The following is a 14710-nucleotide window of genomic DNA, read 5'->3' as shown; positions in this document are numbered from 1 at the left end:
CAGTCCAGAACCCAAACCCAGCTGCTCTGCCGAACCAAGACTGTTTGGGAGGTTCAGAACATGGTGGGGCAGCCCCCAGGGTCCCTAGAGACTCCAAAAGCACAGGGCATCTCCAGCTGATTCTCTTCTACTTGCCCACCACATTTGATGAAGACTGGGCTGGGGGGGGCTTGGGGGGGACCCCCAAACATGGTTTCCCCAGGAAAGTGCTTTTGGAGGAGATGTCAGGTGCGGGTTCTGGAGTGTACAGAATGGACCCTGTGTGAGCTAGAGGCATCAGACTCGTGACGGACCACCCCTGGATGCATCCCTACATGCCCTAATTTGGGGGGTCCAAGTTACACCCCACCAAAGAAGGCAACCCCAGGAAAGTGCTTTCTGGGGAAATGTTGTCAAGTGTGGGTTCGGGCCATAGAACAGACAGGCCAGACCCTATGTGACCTAGAAGAGGAGTGGCATCAAACTTGCACAGGATACCCCCCCCCCCAAGAAGCATACAGGAGAGAACTGTTGCCGGCACTGTTGCAGACAGATGTGTGCCTGGCTGGGCTCATCCTCTCTCCAATGACGAGATGAATGCGCTGCCAACCCCCTCCACCCTGACTTGGGAGCTACCTGCACAGTATGTGGCTGTAGTGCATTGCATTACAGGGCCCACCCTCCTCCAGGGCCCACCCTCCCTCTGCGGACAGACAATGTGACTGCAGGGCAGGGCCAACCTTCCCACCCTGCCCAGGGCCAGGGAGCCACCAGCACAGTTGCAGGTGGCTGCATCTCCCCAGTCCCATCCTCCCTCGGTGGACAAGGCTCGCACAGATGTTTAGTTCCCACTTCCTGCCTTGCCTTTTTTACATGCCAACACATACAAATTTTGGACTGGCTGCTACGGCTAGAAATTTAGCAACTGGCTCGCTCCTATTCAAGTACTTGCAATGGAACTGAAAGCAAGTTTTAAATTATTCTAGTTAAAAATAACAAAACTATTCCATTCAGCTTCATGTCTTTTCCCACTCCTGATAACTATGCTTTTTACAGGATAATTTAACTATGAAGAAAATAAGAAGCTATACTGTTTTTAAAAAGAAACTAAGCTGAATCTAGAGGTAGACACCTTCCAACTTTATAAGACTACTCATGAGGAAGATTGCTGACATGAGTGCAAAAACCGGTGTGCTCATCGAGGAAATGATTATGTTGGACTTTGCTTTGCTTATGTCAGAATTCTCTAACTATATTGGAAGATTAATAGCTTCACAAATTGATGCTCACAGAATTATTAAATGTGCCATTGTCCATTCTTTCACAGTGGGTTTTTGTTTGTTGGCATGTATCTGCACGCTGTGACCCCTTCTCTGGCTTTTTTGACTTGCCTTTTTTACAGGCAGCCGAAGCCGGCCGTCTTTGAGAGAACAGATCACAACCGTAAGGGGGGCTCTGGCTCAAACCCACTGCCAGCAGCACCCTGTTCCTGGGAAGCGTCGGCCGTGTGCGCACCGCTCTCCTCTGGCAATCACCTTGGATTCTGGAGCTCGTGCCCGACAAACACCTTGCCAGTGGGATGACCTTATTCGGCCAAGGGATGTGACCCAAACCCCATCTGAGCAAAACAAAGCCATGGGTGGCTCTGGAATGCAGCCTGATCCCCCCTCCAACATCCTAGAACAAATCCCCCAAGGCAGAATTGGTGCAGGGAGATGGGCTGACAAATACAGATCACCCCCCCCCCCCAGCAAGGAGAAGCAGGCCAGTAGGTTTCAAATGGAGAGCAGTGGGCAGTAAAATCAGTGGGCAGTAAAGAGAAACACGGATCACCCCAAAGCTAAAAGCAGCCCAGTGTGTGTGGAAGGGATAAAATGGCGGAGAACCAAGTTGAAGCCCCCTCCAAAAGCAGTTCCCCCCCCAAATACCCAAAGTGTAATCACTTGTCTTTGTTGTTGTTGTTCAGTTGCACAGTCGAGTACGACTCTTCGCGACCCCATGGATCATCTCCCGCCAGGCCCTCCTGTCTTCTGCCATCCTCTGAAGTTGGCTCAATTTCATGTTCGTTGCATCGATGACACTGTCTAACCATCTCATCCTTTGCCGTCCCCGTCTTCTTTGACCTTCAATCTTTCCCAGCATCAGGGTCTTCTCCAGTGAGTGCTCCCTTCTCATTTGGTGGCCAAAGTATTTGAGCTTCAGTTTCATTATCTGGCCTTCCAGGGAACAGTCAGGGTTGATTTCTTTGAGGATTGACTGATTTGTTCTTCTTGCAGTCCAAGGGACTCTCAAGAGTCTTCTCCAGCACCATAGTTCAAAAGAATCTATTCTTCGGCGCTCGGCCTTCCTTATAGTCCAACTCTCGCAGCCATACATGACTACTGGGAATACCATTGCTTTGACCATGCGGACTTTTGTTGGCAGGGTGATGTCTCTACTTTTTATCATGCTGTTTAGGTTCGCCATCGCTTTCCTCCCAAGGAGCAGGCGTCTTTTAATTTCATGGCTGCAGTCACAGTCTGCGGTGATCTGGGATCCCAGGAACGTGAAGTCTGTCACTACTTCCACGACTTCCCCTTCTATTTGCCAAGGAGTGATGGGGCCGGATGCCATGATCTTAGTTTTTTTGATGTTGAGCTTCAAGCCCACTTTTGCGCTCTCCTCTTTTACTCTGAGCAAGAGGCTCTTTAGATCCTTTTCACTTTCAGCCATTAGAGTGGTATCATCTGCATATCTGAGGTTGTTGATCTTTTCCCCAGCAATCTTAATTCCCGCTTGTGATTCATCCAGGCCAGCATTTCGCATGATGTACTCTGCATATATATTAAATAAGCAAGGTGACAGTATACATCCTTGTCGTACTCCTTTTCCTATGCTGAACCAATCAGTTGTTCCGTATCCGGTTCTAACTGTCGCTTCTTGGCCCTTATACAGGTTTCTCAAGAGACATGTGAGGTGGTCTGGTACTCCCATCTCTTTAAGGACCTGCCATAGTTTGTTGTGATCCACACAGTCAAAGGCTTTAGCATAGTCAATGAAGCAGAAGTAGATATTTTTCTGGTACTCTCTTGCTTTCTCCATAATCCAGCGAATGTTGGCAATATGATCTCTCGTTCCTCTACCTCTTCGAAACCCAGCTTGTACTTCTGGTAGTTCTCTATCCACGTACTGTTGAAGCCTAGCTTGTAGGATCTTGAGCATGACCTTGCTAGCGTGTGATATGAGTGCAATTGTGCGATAGTTTGAACATTCCTTGGCATTGCCCTTCTTTGGGATTGGAATGTATACTGATCTTTTCCAATCCTGTGGCCACTGTTGCGTTTTCCAAATTTGCTGGCAAATGGAGTGCAGAACTTTAACAGCATCATCTTCTAAGACTTTGAATAGTTCAGCTGGAATACCATCACCTCCACTAGCTTTGTTGTTAGTAATGCTTTCTAAGGCCCATTTAACTTCACATTCCAGGATGTCTGGCTCGAGGTCAGTGATTATACCGTCGTGGTTGTCAAGGACATCGAGGTCTTTCTTGTATAGTTCTTCTGTGTATTCTTGCCATCTTTTCCTAATCTCTTCTGCTTCTGTTAGGTCCCTACCGTTTTTGTCCTTTATCATGGCCATCTTTGCATGGAACGCTCCCTTGATTTCTCCAATTTTCTTGAAGAGATCTCTAGTCCTTCCCATTCTATTGTTTTCTTCTATTACTTTGCACTGTTCATTCAGGAAGGCCTCCTTATCTCTCCTTGCTGTTCTCTGGAAATCTGCATTCCGTTGGGTAAATCTTTCCTTTTCGCCTTTGCCTTTCGCTTTCCTTCTTTCCTCTGCTATTTGTAAAGCCTCATCAGAAAGCCACTTTGCTTTCTTGCATTTCTTTTTCTTTGGGATGGTGGTGATTGCTGCCTCTTGTACAATGTCACGAACCTCCGTCCATAGTTCTTCAGGCACTCTATCAATCAAATCCAGACCCTTGAATCTATTCTTCACCTCTACTGTATATTCATCCGGGATGCGATCTAGGTCAAACCTGAATGGCCTCGTGGTTTTTCCGATTTTCTTCAGTTTAAGTCTGAATTTTGCAATGAGTAGCTCATGATCTGAACCACAGTCAGCTCCAGGTCTTGTTTTTACTGACTGGATAGAGCTTCTCCATCTTTGACTGCAAATTATATAGTCAATCTGATTTCGGTGTTGCCCATCTTACTGCAACCCAAAGTGTCTGAGTTAAATGAAAAGACACAGGAAGGGAAACCACCAAGGAAAGAGACAGAAGAATCCTGCTAAACAAATATGCTATGTGAAAGAGAAATTCAATTCTGATTTTTCCAACCTTTGCAGCAAGCAAACATTGAATCGCAACACAGAGGAACCCAGGGAAAAGCCAAGCCCCCTGACAGAGCGAGCGAGCTAAGCTAAGCAATACCCCCACCACGCCCAGCAGAAAAGCTCTCACGTGAGGACACCCTCTCCATCCAAAACCACAACACCGACAAAGGGAACACATCCTTGTCCTACACTTATATGGATCTGAGTCCCATTGCGACGAATGGAAACTCTGTTATTGGCAGGCAGCAGTGCCTGTCAAGGTTTGGAGGGTCACTATTTGTGTTTCCAAGACTGGGAAACAGCACCGCCAAGCCAAGGTTGTCTAGCATTTTCATGCCAGAGTTTCTGGATGGGTTTTGTTTTCCAAACAGCCCCAAGCCACGCCCAAAAGCTCGGAGATTTCTTTGGAGACCACATGCATTAAGAATGTCACCTCCTAAGCCCCAATACGGTTAGAATTCGGCACAAATTTTGGTTTGTCACGCAGTTTATGCCCATCCCTAGTCATGAGTATTCCTTCCTCCCTCCTCTCACTAATGTTCACACCAACCTAAAGACACCAAATGCAGTTAAAGGTTTGACAACAGGCATTATTAGCAGTTGGATGACTCTGCTCGCAAGGTCAAAATCATCCAACATTGCCCTCTTTCACCACGCATTCTTAGCCCCCCCTGTACCATTACTTACCGGACAGCCATCTACTTCATACACAACGTCAAAAATCTGCCTCTGAGCTTCTGTTTTCCTTTTGTCTTCATTAATGTGCCTAGAGAAAAGCACAATAAGCTGACTGCAGTTTTTTGTCATGTAAACAACCAGTCAAATTCATATTCACTGAGGCAGGAGTCTCCAACTGTTTAGAGCCCGCGGGCGCATTTGGAATTCTGACAGCAGCATGGAGGGTGCGGCAACAAAATGGCTACCACCAAATGCCTGCGGAAGATGACATAGGCAGCCACCAAATGATGGCCACAGCTTAACTTCAGTCACACAGTGGCGTTCCCGTGCGGTGGCAGCAGCTGCTGGCTGCAGCAACATTTAAAAAAATCTGCACAGCCAATCACGCCTCCAATAGACACAATCAGAAGCCTTGCTGAACAAAGGCCCTCCCTGGTCCCACCCACTCCCTAAAAACACTTGGCGGGCAGCAGAAAAGGTGTCAGCGGGCACCACGTTGGGGACTCCTGCACTATGGAAAGGAATCAGGGCTCTTTTTGTAGAAAAAGTCCAGCAGGAACTAATTAGCATAACAGGCCACATCCAGCAGCAGGAACTCATTAGCATATTAGGCCACACACCCTGACTGCACCGCTCATTATCATATTAGGCCGCACCCCCATGTTACCAGAAGTGTGGCCATCCAGCCACACCCATCTTGTGCTTCTTACTTTGTTTGTTGTCAAAACCCAGGGCTTTTTTTGTAACAGGGACTCCTTTGCATGTTAGGCCACACACCCCTAATGTAGCCAATCCTAATGAGTTTCTGCTGTTGGGTGTGGCTTATTATGCTAATGAGTTCCTGCTGGGCGTGGCCAACTTGGGAGCCAGCCGGAACTCCGTTCCTGTGTGTTCCTGCCCAAAAATAGCCCTGGAAAGGATGATAAAACTTCTGGTTCCCATACTAGGACCCCCCAAAATCTGGCACTTACTTATGGGACCTCAGTTTTTTTCCAGTAAGCAAACGCTAGCTATTCACTCGGAATTATTATATTCTTGATTAAGAGTCTAACGGTTTACATGGGCCCAGCCGACATACGGCACTGGGCACGGAAGAAAAGAACGTTATCACGTCCAGTACTCCACGTCCCTCGTGTCCTGTTTAAGACAGGCCCCTCTAATCACCAGCCCTGCCCTTGAATTATGCCACGTGTATGAAAGCTTGATTAGTGCACCAAAAATTCAATACAGCGGGGAAGAAATAAGAAGACAATTTATGGACATGTCTTCCATTTACGGAACTCTAGCCGCATTACTTTTGGCAGCCGATTTATGGGCCCATCACGGCTTCGAGACAGATACTTCTGGAGCCCTCCCTGCACTGGAAAGGCTGGAGGGTTATATAGCAGGCAGCCCCTGCCTTCAGTACCTACCAGACGCTTGCAAGCAAAGCCAATTACTACAGTCTAGGGGTTGGGTCCAGACTAAGTTCTCTGCTAACTGAAGGAGACAGGCAGCTTCTGCCGTTTCCCCTTTTCCCATTAACAAGCTCCACGCCTCAGGGTCCCCTAATGTCCCCAAGAACAACATTTTGTGGAGCTCAGTGGGCTACAGTGAGAGAGAGGAACATTCTAGCCTAGCTCCAACCCTTGTACTCTTCTGCAGCACAAGCCTTTCATGCAGAATCTCCAAGAATGCAGACAACTTTCGAATACAGGCCCCGGTCACACGGGACGGATATCGCAGGGGGGAGGCGTGGCTGTTTGCCCCGGAGCGAACTACCGTGCGGCAGCCGGATCAAACGTCCGACCGACGTCCCATGTTTGGGGGGAGAGGCCGATCATACCTCACTCCTGCAGTGCGGCAAAGAAGCGGCGCCGCGGGGGTTGTGTTGTTGTTTTTAACCCAAGTGTTCGCATGTGCCGTTGGGTGCTTGTGTGCACCCGTGGAGACTTGACAAAAAAGCACCTTTTCGTGACGGGACATGGGCGGGCGCCGGATGCCACGAGCTAACACCGGAAACGTGATCTGACGCCCACCCTTGCCCCACAGTTTCCGGAAACTAGTACAGCGCATCTTTGGAGTGAAGCCTCGGGTGAGCCACGGGAGCTCTACGCTTCCCAGATGTGGCGGTGAGATCGCGCCCGGAAAATCCGCCTATCTTCCGTCTCTCTAGCGTGCTTAATGCTCCGTGTGACCGGGGGCCACAATAAAGTATTAAAAGATTCCTCCGCTATGGACCAAATCAGCAGGCAGTAGTTCCTAGCCTTTTATGGATCGGGCCATTCCTCATTCACTCAAACAGGCCTGCCTCTGTGCAGCAACCCTGACTTCCTTCAGCAGTCTCCCATCCAAGTACTAACCACCGATGACCATTACTTAGCTTCCGAGCTTTGATGAGATCAGACTAGTCAGGGCTATCTAGGCTGCTAGAAACAGTTTTGCGCCGGAATATAAGCAAACCCTTTCTGAAAAGGGTTTCTGAATATAAGCAACGCTTTCTGAAAAGGGTTTCAACAGTAAGCAAACTATGACATGGAGGTTCATGATGAAAGGAACTTCTCGTTACAAGCTAAGTTTTCAGTGGGGAAACAGTGCCAGAGGTAAGAGCTTCACATTTCTGGAACTAAATGATCAGGTCCCAGTTAAGATCAATGCAATTTCATGGCCAGTTGGCTGTATGGAACCCTGACCTCTGTGTACTTGGGCTCAGTATCTAGCTATTTTGGCACAGCAGTAGGACTGCCGTAGCTCTGGAAAAATCAGGCAGTGAGTTTTGCTACCTGCAGAAACAAGCTGGAAGTATACAGGGCACAAGCCACTATGAAAAGCACCATCCACAGGGAGCAGGCAACGCATGTTCTTTCCAGGTGTGTCAGAAATAAAAAAGCATTCTTTTCCGGGCAGTAGCAACTGCAGCTACTTACGTCATCACTTCTCTCAGTGACTCAATGGCTCTCTCTAGTGTTGCCTTGTCTGGATTGTCTTCTGCAGTGTGTTTCTTAAGGTCTAATAATAGGAGATAATTAAATAGCATTACTTTCCATCCTGACACTAGACACAGATTCCTGTTAGGAAGCCTGCCAATATCCAGAGATCTATAGGACAAAGTTCTGACACATGATTTAAAAGAAAAAGAAAATAAACGTTTGCCCTTAAGAACGGTAATATTCCTAACTCTTCTGGTAGTGGAAGAAAGTTTCCTTAGGCTTTGCTGAAACGCCTTTGTGACTACACCCCATAACCACCTTCTAGGTACTACTGTGGATGATACAAGTTCAGAAAGAACATGCAGGACTAGGGATGGGCATGAACCAGCTGACAAACTAAAGGTTCATCACGAATTCTGGTTAGTTCGTGGTTCATGAAGTGATGTTCGTGAATTTAAGAACTGCCATGAACTTTCATTATTTTTTATGTGTTTCATGGCAGTTCGTGAAAAGCAGAAAGCAGGGGTTTAAACTTTAAATGACTCATGAACCGATATGAACCAGGCTGGTTCGCAAACCAACCACCCGGTTTGTATGGGTTTGTAGTTCAGCCATGAACTACAAACCGAACTGCAAAAATCTGGTTCATGCCCATCCCTATGCAGGACAAGGCTTCTATGAGGTTGCCTTGCAGGTGAGAGAGAGTCCTTACAGGGACCTTGCAAAAACCTGAACAAGTAATACTGTCAGGCATCTTTGAGTTGTTTCCTGGGGTTGTGGCTGAGATAAAATAGGGCCCACAATGGGGATGTCCAAAGAATGCGACAGGAGAAACAAGCAGAAACTGCAGGCTCCTCTGAATTAGAGCTTAGTGTTCCCACCAGCTTTCAGCACCACCTTCCCCACCTGAAGACCTAAACTCCTCTGCAAATATTAATTGGTTCTAATGAGCTTCTCACCTTCAGTTGATTTTGGTTTTGCTTCTGGGGATTTTATGCAAGTCGCCTTGGACATTATTTAACTGAAGGGTGGAGGGTTTTTTAAAATTTGTACATAGAAATAACAAATCAATATTGAGCATTAAAGCAACTGCGCCACACTTGTACCATTTTTAAAGTCACATACCCGATTACATCTCTGGTGAGCTACGAAGGCATACAAGATAGTTCTACAAAACACTTGCAACATCACTGGCCATGTTTAACTGCCTCCAACAATGCTAGTGAGTTTAAATAATTTAACAGTCCTGACAAATAAGGCCACAGACATACCATTAAGAAGGAGAGCAACACTAGGCAGCCTCTGTACAGGTCGGATGAGAAGTTCCGCCAAACTCTGGCGTCCACATTCCGGCTTAGCTTGATTTATCTACAGAGTGAACAGGGGCATTATCTGTACCAGAAATCTAGACTTAAACAATGCAATTCTAGGTTTCAAATGAGAGCATCAAGTTGTCTTAACTACTTAGGGATATCAAGTGTGTGTCCCCCCAGACACACCTGTTTCCATAAAGACATCACTCACCTTTATAGGTCTTTTTTGAAAATAAGACTCCACACAGGCCAATAATGGCATTCAATCATGAGCTTTAGGCATTTAGCCAAAACTTAGGGTTGGCTAAACCAACAGCTCTGTAGGCAAATGGTTATAGGTACCTGCTTCACTGCAAATATTAACCTCTCCCACCCACCTCCATTATTGATATTGACAACAAAAGTCGTGCAGTATCAATTCAATTGCTTTGTTAAATTTTACAAGGAATCGGTGCATTTAAACCAAGGAATTTGCTGCCAGAGGATATAGTGAAGGCCACAGGAATAGACAGCTTTAAAAGACAATTAGATAAATTCATGGAGGAAAGGTCTATCAGCGGCTACTAGTCACGGTGACTGAGGGGAACCTCCACGTTCAGAGGCATTAAACCTCTGAATCCCAGTGCCAGGAGGCAACATCCGCCTAAAAACATGGCCTCTATACCCTGTTGTTGGCCATTCAGAGGAACTGGTTAGCCACTGTGTGAGACTGGATGCTAGAATTAATAATTGTATGATGAGTGTAGTATCACCAGGAGATCTTAAGATTGTCTGGTAGCCAGAAGTCCTAGCATTTTTAGGGTGATGCACAACTAGGTGGTGAGATAGACTTGTTTTTTTAAGGCAAGAGTTGTTACAGAGGTGATTTGCCATTGCCTACCTCTGTGTCACGACCCTGGTATTCCTTGGAGGTCTCCCATCCAAATACTAGTCAAGGCCAACCCTGCTTAGCTTCCAAGATCTCACCAGATCTGGCTAGCCTGGACTGTCCTGGGCAGGGCAGGATGCTGGACTAGATGGACCACTGATCTGATCCAGCATGGCTCTTCTTATACTCTTACAGTCCCCCAACATGGCACTTGTCAGTACTTCCCTTGACATCCACCATGGGTATCAGGGAAATTGATGGGCTACTTCATTGGCTGCCTTAATGCTTTCCTCCGTGGTACTCATTACAGAAGGACCCAGGGGGCAGGTAAAAGGGTGTTGCAGATCAGCTGGGTGGGTGGGGAGGTGGGATCCTGGAGCACACAGCCTTGCCCCCCCACCAAGCAGCTGAGCTGGAGCAGGGATGCTACATTGCCTGAGGCTGGCTGCTAAGCTTGGAGCAAGCAGAACAGCTAATCAAACCAAAAAGAAAGCAGCAGACACCGCCTGAATTGGGAGGGTGTGTGTGTCCTCCTCTGGTCCCTTCTTCTACTCCCAATCCGCTTCCTTGAGTGCGTCTGTGTTTTTATTTTTCTTCTCCCACCCACAGACTGTGCTTCTTGCTTCCTAAGAGGCCAAGAGGCTAGGGACCCCCCCTGATCGAAACCGAACCATCTCTTGTTTTTTCCATCTGCAAACCTGCCTATTACACAAAGCAAGATTTCTGACCTCCTGGGGCTTTCTGTGTGCCTATAATCACAATTACTTGTCTCCATTTACAAAACCAAGTCTCTCGCAAAAATGACATCTGTTCTGAAGATTGCAAAAAAACCCACCAAAACCCCAAACTCATTCTCACATCAGAGGTGGAAAGAAAACAGCAAACAGAAAAATATTACCTTCAGGAAAGCATGAAACCTCGGCTTCTGTTTTTCACACTTGGTAATAGTTTCCTTGCTCATTTCGAAAAAGTTCACAAAGGGAGGGTATGTTTTCAACAAGTCTTTGGACTGAAAGACAGTGCAGAGTTTTCATTTGCAACGTACACGTGGGTAAAGTTGAAAATAAAGGAATAGCCTCCTTGCCCTTTATTTGCACATTTATTGATGCGTCCTATCAGGTAAGTTACCCATCATATACAGAAGTACCCTAAAATACTGGTAAATCATAGGAGAGACTATACATTAAGCTCTCTTAACTTTCATGTCTGAAGAGTGCTGGTGTTAGCAGGGACTGCTGCCTACTGCACAATGCCATTGGCAAGATACTTCAATACAACCAGCCTGATGGCTCTGGCCACAGAGAGAACCCAGAAGAAAAGAGAGCTAGCTGGCAACGCAAATAAAATAGGCTCTCTTGGCAAGTGACAGCTTGTGTCTTGCTTTAAAGTTCTAAAATGTATACACTATGCTTTGCCACAGAGGGTGGCTTGGTGGTACAGCATCTGCTTGGCAAGCAGAAAGTGCCAGGTTCAATCCCCTGGCATCTCCAGTTAAAAGGGTCAGGTAAGTAGATGATGGGAAAGACTTCTGCCTGAGACTCTGGAGAACCACTGCCAATCTGAGTAGACAATACTGACTTTGAGGGGCTGATGGTTTGATTTACTATAAGGCAGCTTCATGCGTGTATTCCTGTAAAATTGTGGGTACTTTCCCCTGTACACACCAACATGCCAAAGAGTCAAAAGCCCCCCATGCATTTATGAACTGACTATGAGGATGGGCATGAAAGCAGCATAGGCTGAAAGCTGTTCTGCGCATGATGTAAGCATAATGTGACTTGCCATCCAATCTCCCAAACAGGTCACACTTATAATGACCTAAGGGAGAGGACCCTGCATTTGTCCCACCCTCCCTCACAACAGCAGTTTCACAGGACTCCAACTTTTTGAAATCTTTGATTAAAAAAAGCAAGGATCAAAGGAAAACTGGCTTTGATCCAGTAGGATGTTTCTGCCCACAGAGCACAACATTCTCAGTTCCCTTCTTCTACCCTCCCACTGCAGCCCAAAGTGCCTCCCACCAAAATACTGGCCATTTTAGAGTGAGAGGGGAGGCAAGGAAGTCACGCTCTGTGGGTAAAAAACATTCCATCCATTTAACTGCTCTGATGGATCCAAGCCAACGTCTTGCGTTACAAATGTGATGTGATATATAACAGCCTAATTTCTGATGTTTCTAAGATGTGGCTGAACCAAGGTTGAAACCACATGCTTAGTTTTATGAGCTTCATATTCCTTTGGGCTCACACTATAGACTTTCAAATGCACAGGAATGCATACGAAACTGCTTTATACAGAATCGGACCCTTGGTCCATTCAAACTCAGTATTGTCTACTCACACTGACAGCTGCTCTCCAGGGTCTCAAGTCAGAGGTATTTCACATCACCCACTGCCAGATCTGGAGATGCTGGGGAATGAACAGGGACCTCCTGCATGTCAAGCAGAGGCACTCTACCCCTGAGCCACAAACCCTCCCCTAATATAATACAACTGAGTGCACGACTAAAACCCAAAAAACCTTTCCCTTATGCTATAAACACGATCAGCACGTTTTAAAATGAAGCGAATTAAGCTTCTTTCCAGTGCCCAAAACCAAGAGCTCTTTTAATGCACGCTAAGGAGAATACTTGTGGCCTTTTAACGCAAGCCTCCAATCAGAGAGGGCATTTGGGTGAAGCCAAATGAGAACTTACATATTTAAGAATGATAGCCCCAATGCTTTTGCTCTCAGTCCAGTGTATCATAAGGTCTTCAAGGTCCTCCTAGAACAGAAAAGCGGCATCTCACTCATATTCACCATGCATGATAAGGGAGAACCAAATTAAGAGCCCTGCTACTTTCCACTTCCAAGTTACTTTCGGCTGGTATGCTGAGCGCCGGGGAGAAGCGCAGTACGGGCAAAGGAGAAGAGGCAAGAGTCCTGACATTTTAATGGCTAGTGCTGCACTTGATAATCTCTAGTTTGGGGAGGCTTACTCTCTAGGAAGAGCACTGAGGACAGAACAAAATCGGAGTCCAGCAGCACCTTGAAGATCAATGACGTTTTCCAGGGTATAAGCTTTTATGAGCTAAAGCTGGGGTCTGACAAAGTGGGCTTTGACTCACAAAAGCCACTAACCTAAGGGCACTTCCCTAGGAGTAATGTTACCTCAAATGCTACACTTGCCCCAAAAGGCTGTCTCCTGTTTATTCGGGGAATTAGCAAGGAGATAAGGAAAGCTTGTGGGAGGGAGGTAACGAGAGAGATTCTCCACCTGTGAACCGGGCAGTGGCTTAACCAAAACGGCTGTTTCCATTAAAGGAAGAAATCTTTAAAAAATGCCGACCGACAGATATAAAACACACGTTACAACATACACACAAGTAATGGAAATACAGAGGTGAGCAGGAGTAACAGGAGGCTGTTGGGGGTTATCATTGCCATTCCAGATGTGCAGAAGTCTACAGAGAAGAGGCTGTGAAGAGGGAAAGGAACCCAAACGAATATGGGGGCCACCTGTGAGTGGGCGCCCAGGACAGACACACAGCAATGGAGCTGTGGCTGTCTAGTTGTAGAAAACAATGGGACTTGAGGCCATGCTAATGCGCCTGCCCCTCAAGGGCGTAGCCAGGATTTTTAAAGTCAGGGGTCATTTCAATAAGTCGGGGGCACCCCTACACACACCCTCAGGCTTTGTCAGGAGCGACAAGAGAGTAAAAGTTTTTTAAAAGCAATGAGAGGGGGGGGTGCAAGAGGGGAGGGTGCTGGCAGGCAGAGTGACAGCTTGGCTCGGCGCAGCTGTGGCACGCATGAAAAATAAATAAAATAAACTGGCTGGATGGGAAGTTCGGAGGCCTGAGCAGTAAGTCAGGGGACCCAGGCGCAAGATGCCCCACTGCAGCTACGGGCCTGCTACTGCCCCTTGAAACAACGTGCTGAAGGGATTAACTGGGACCAGAACAATGTGCAGGGGGGGGCTCTGAGTAGCGTTCCCAGGAGAAGACATATTCTGCATCTGTGTGGATGAATGGATTTTTGGTGCAAACGGGAACTGTTAATGCTTCTGTTGGAATGTGGCTAGGAATGTGAGACGTTAATGATCCACTGAGGATCCCTGATCGCTGGAGAGAAAAGGCTACCCGGTTGTGTGACTAGCTTATTGATTTAGGGTGATTTGACCAGGAAGGGAGGAACCAGGTGTTGGAATCTTGGCATTCGGGAGGAGATCTTCTTTCCTGTGGGCTCCATTATGTAGAGAAATAGGACATTGTTTTGGATGGGGGGGGAACTATTAGTTTGACAGATGCTCTAAAGCAGGGGCCGCCAAACTTGCTTAACATAACAGCCACAAAGAATAAATGTCAGATGTTTGAGAGCCGCAAGACATGAACAAATATTACACACGTGTTTTTATTGAAAGATATGCAAATTTGCTTTTTTTTAACATTAAGTTGGACTGTGTGAAAGAGCAGCATGTGGCTCCCGAGCTGCAGTTTGGCCACCCCTGATCTAAAGCCACCTCTCCAACACAGCAAGTTCAGACTAGTTCTTTGCTGCTAGGAACCATTTTGTTTGGCTCTGTTCCATCTTGGCTTCGTGAACATTTCCAGGCCACACTCTGGCCTACTTCTAGGCCAGACTCATACACAGAAGGTACTGGG

The 14710-nt window shown here is 46.9% G+C and overlaps 1 protein-coding gene across 2 annotated transcripts in view; it reads right to left on the bottom strand.

The window, feature by feature from the left end:
• ECT2 (epithelial cell transforming 2) overlaps positions 1–14710 on the bottom strand; it is a 61176-nt gene that overhangs the window by 25680 nt on the left and 20786 nt on the right. For both annotated transcript variants that reach the window (XM_015415256.1, XM_015415257.1), the window contains 5 exons: positions 12763–12831; positions 10966–11076; positions 9158–9254; positions 7884–7965; positions 4987–5065 (listed from right to left, as the gene is read on the bottom strand). In XM_015415256.1, the coding sequence (XP_015270742.1) occupies positions 4987–5065; positions 7884–7965; positions 9158–9254; positions 10966–11076; positions 12763–12831 (438 nt within the window). The remainder of the gene's footprint in view (positions 1–4986; positions 5066–7883; positions 7966–9157; positions 9255–10965; positions 11077–12762; positions 12832–14710) is intronic.

Source organism: Gekko japonicus, unplaced genomic scaffold (genome assembly GCF_001447785.1).
Source record: "Gekko japonicus isolate JY-2015 unplaced genomic scaffold, Gekko_japonicus_V1.1 scaffold320, whole genome shotgun sequence".
Taxonomy (NCBI): domain Eukaryota; kingdom Metazoa; phylum Chordata; class Lepidosauria; order Squamata; family Gekkonidae; genus Gekko; species Gekko japonicus.
The sequence above is the reverse complement of the archived record's forward strand: the minus strand, read 5'-3'. Positions and strand labels throughout refer to the sequence as shown.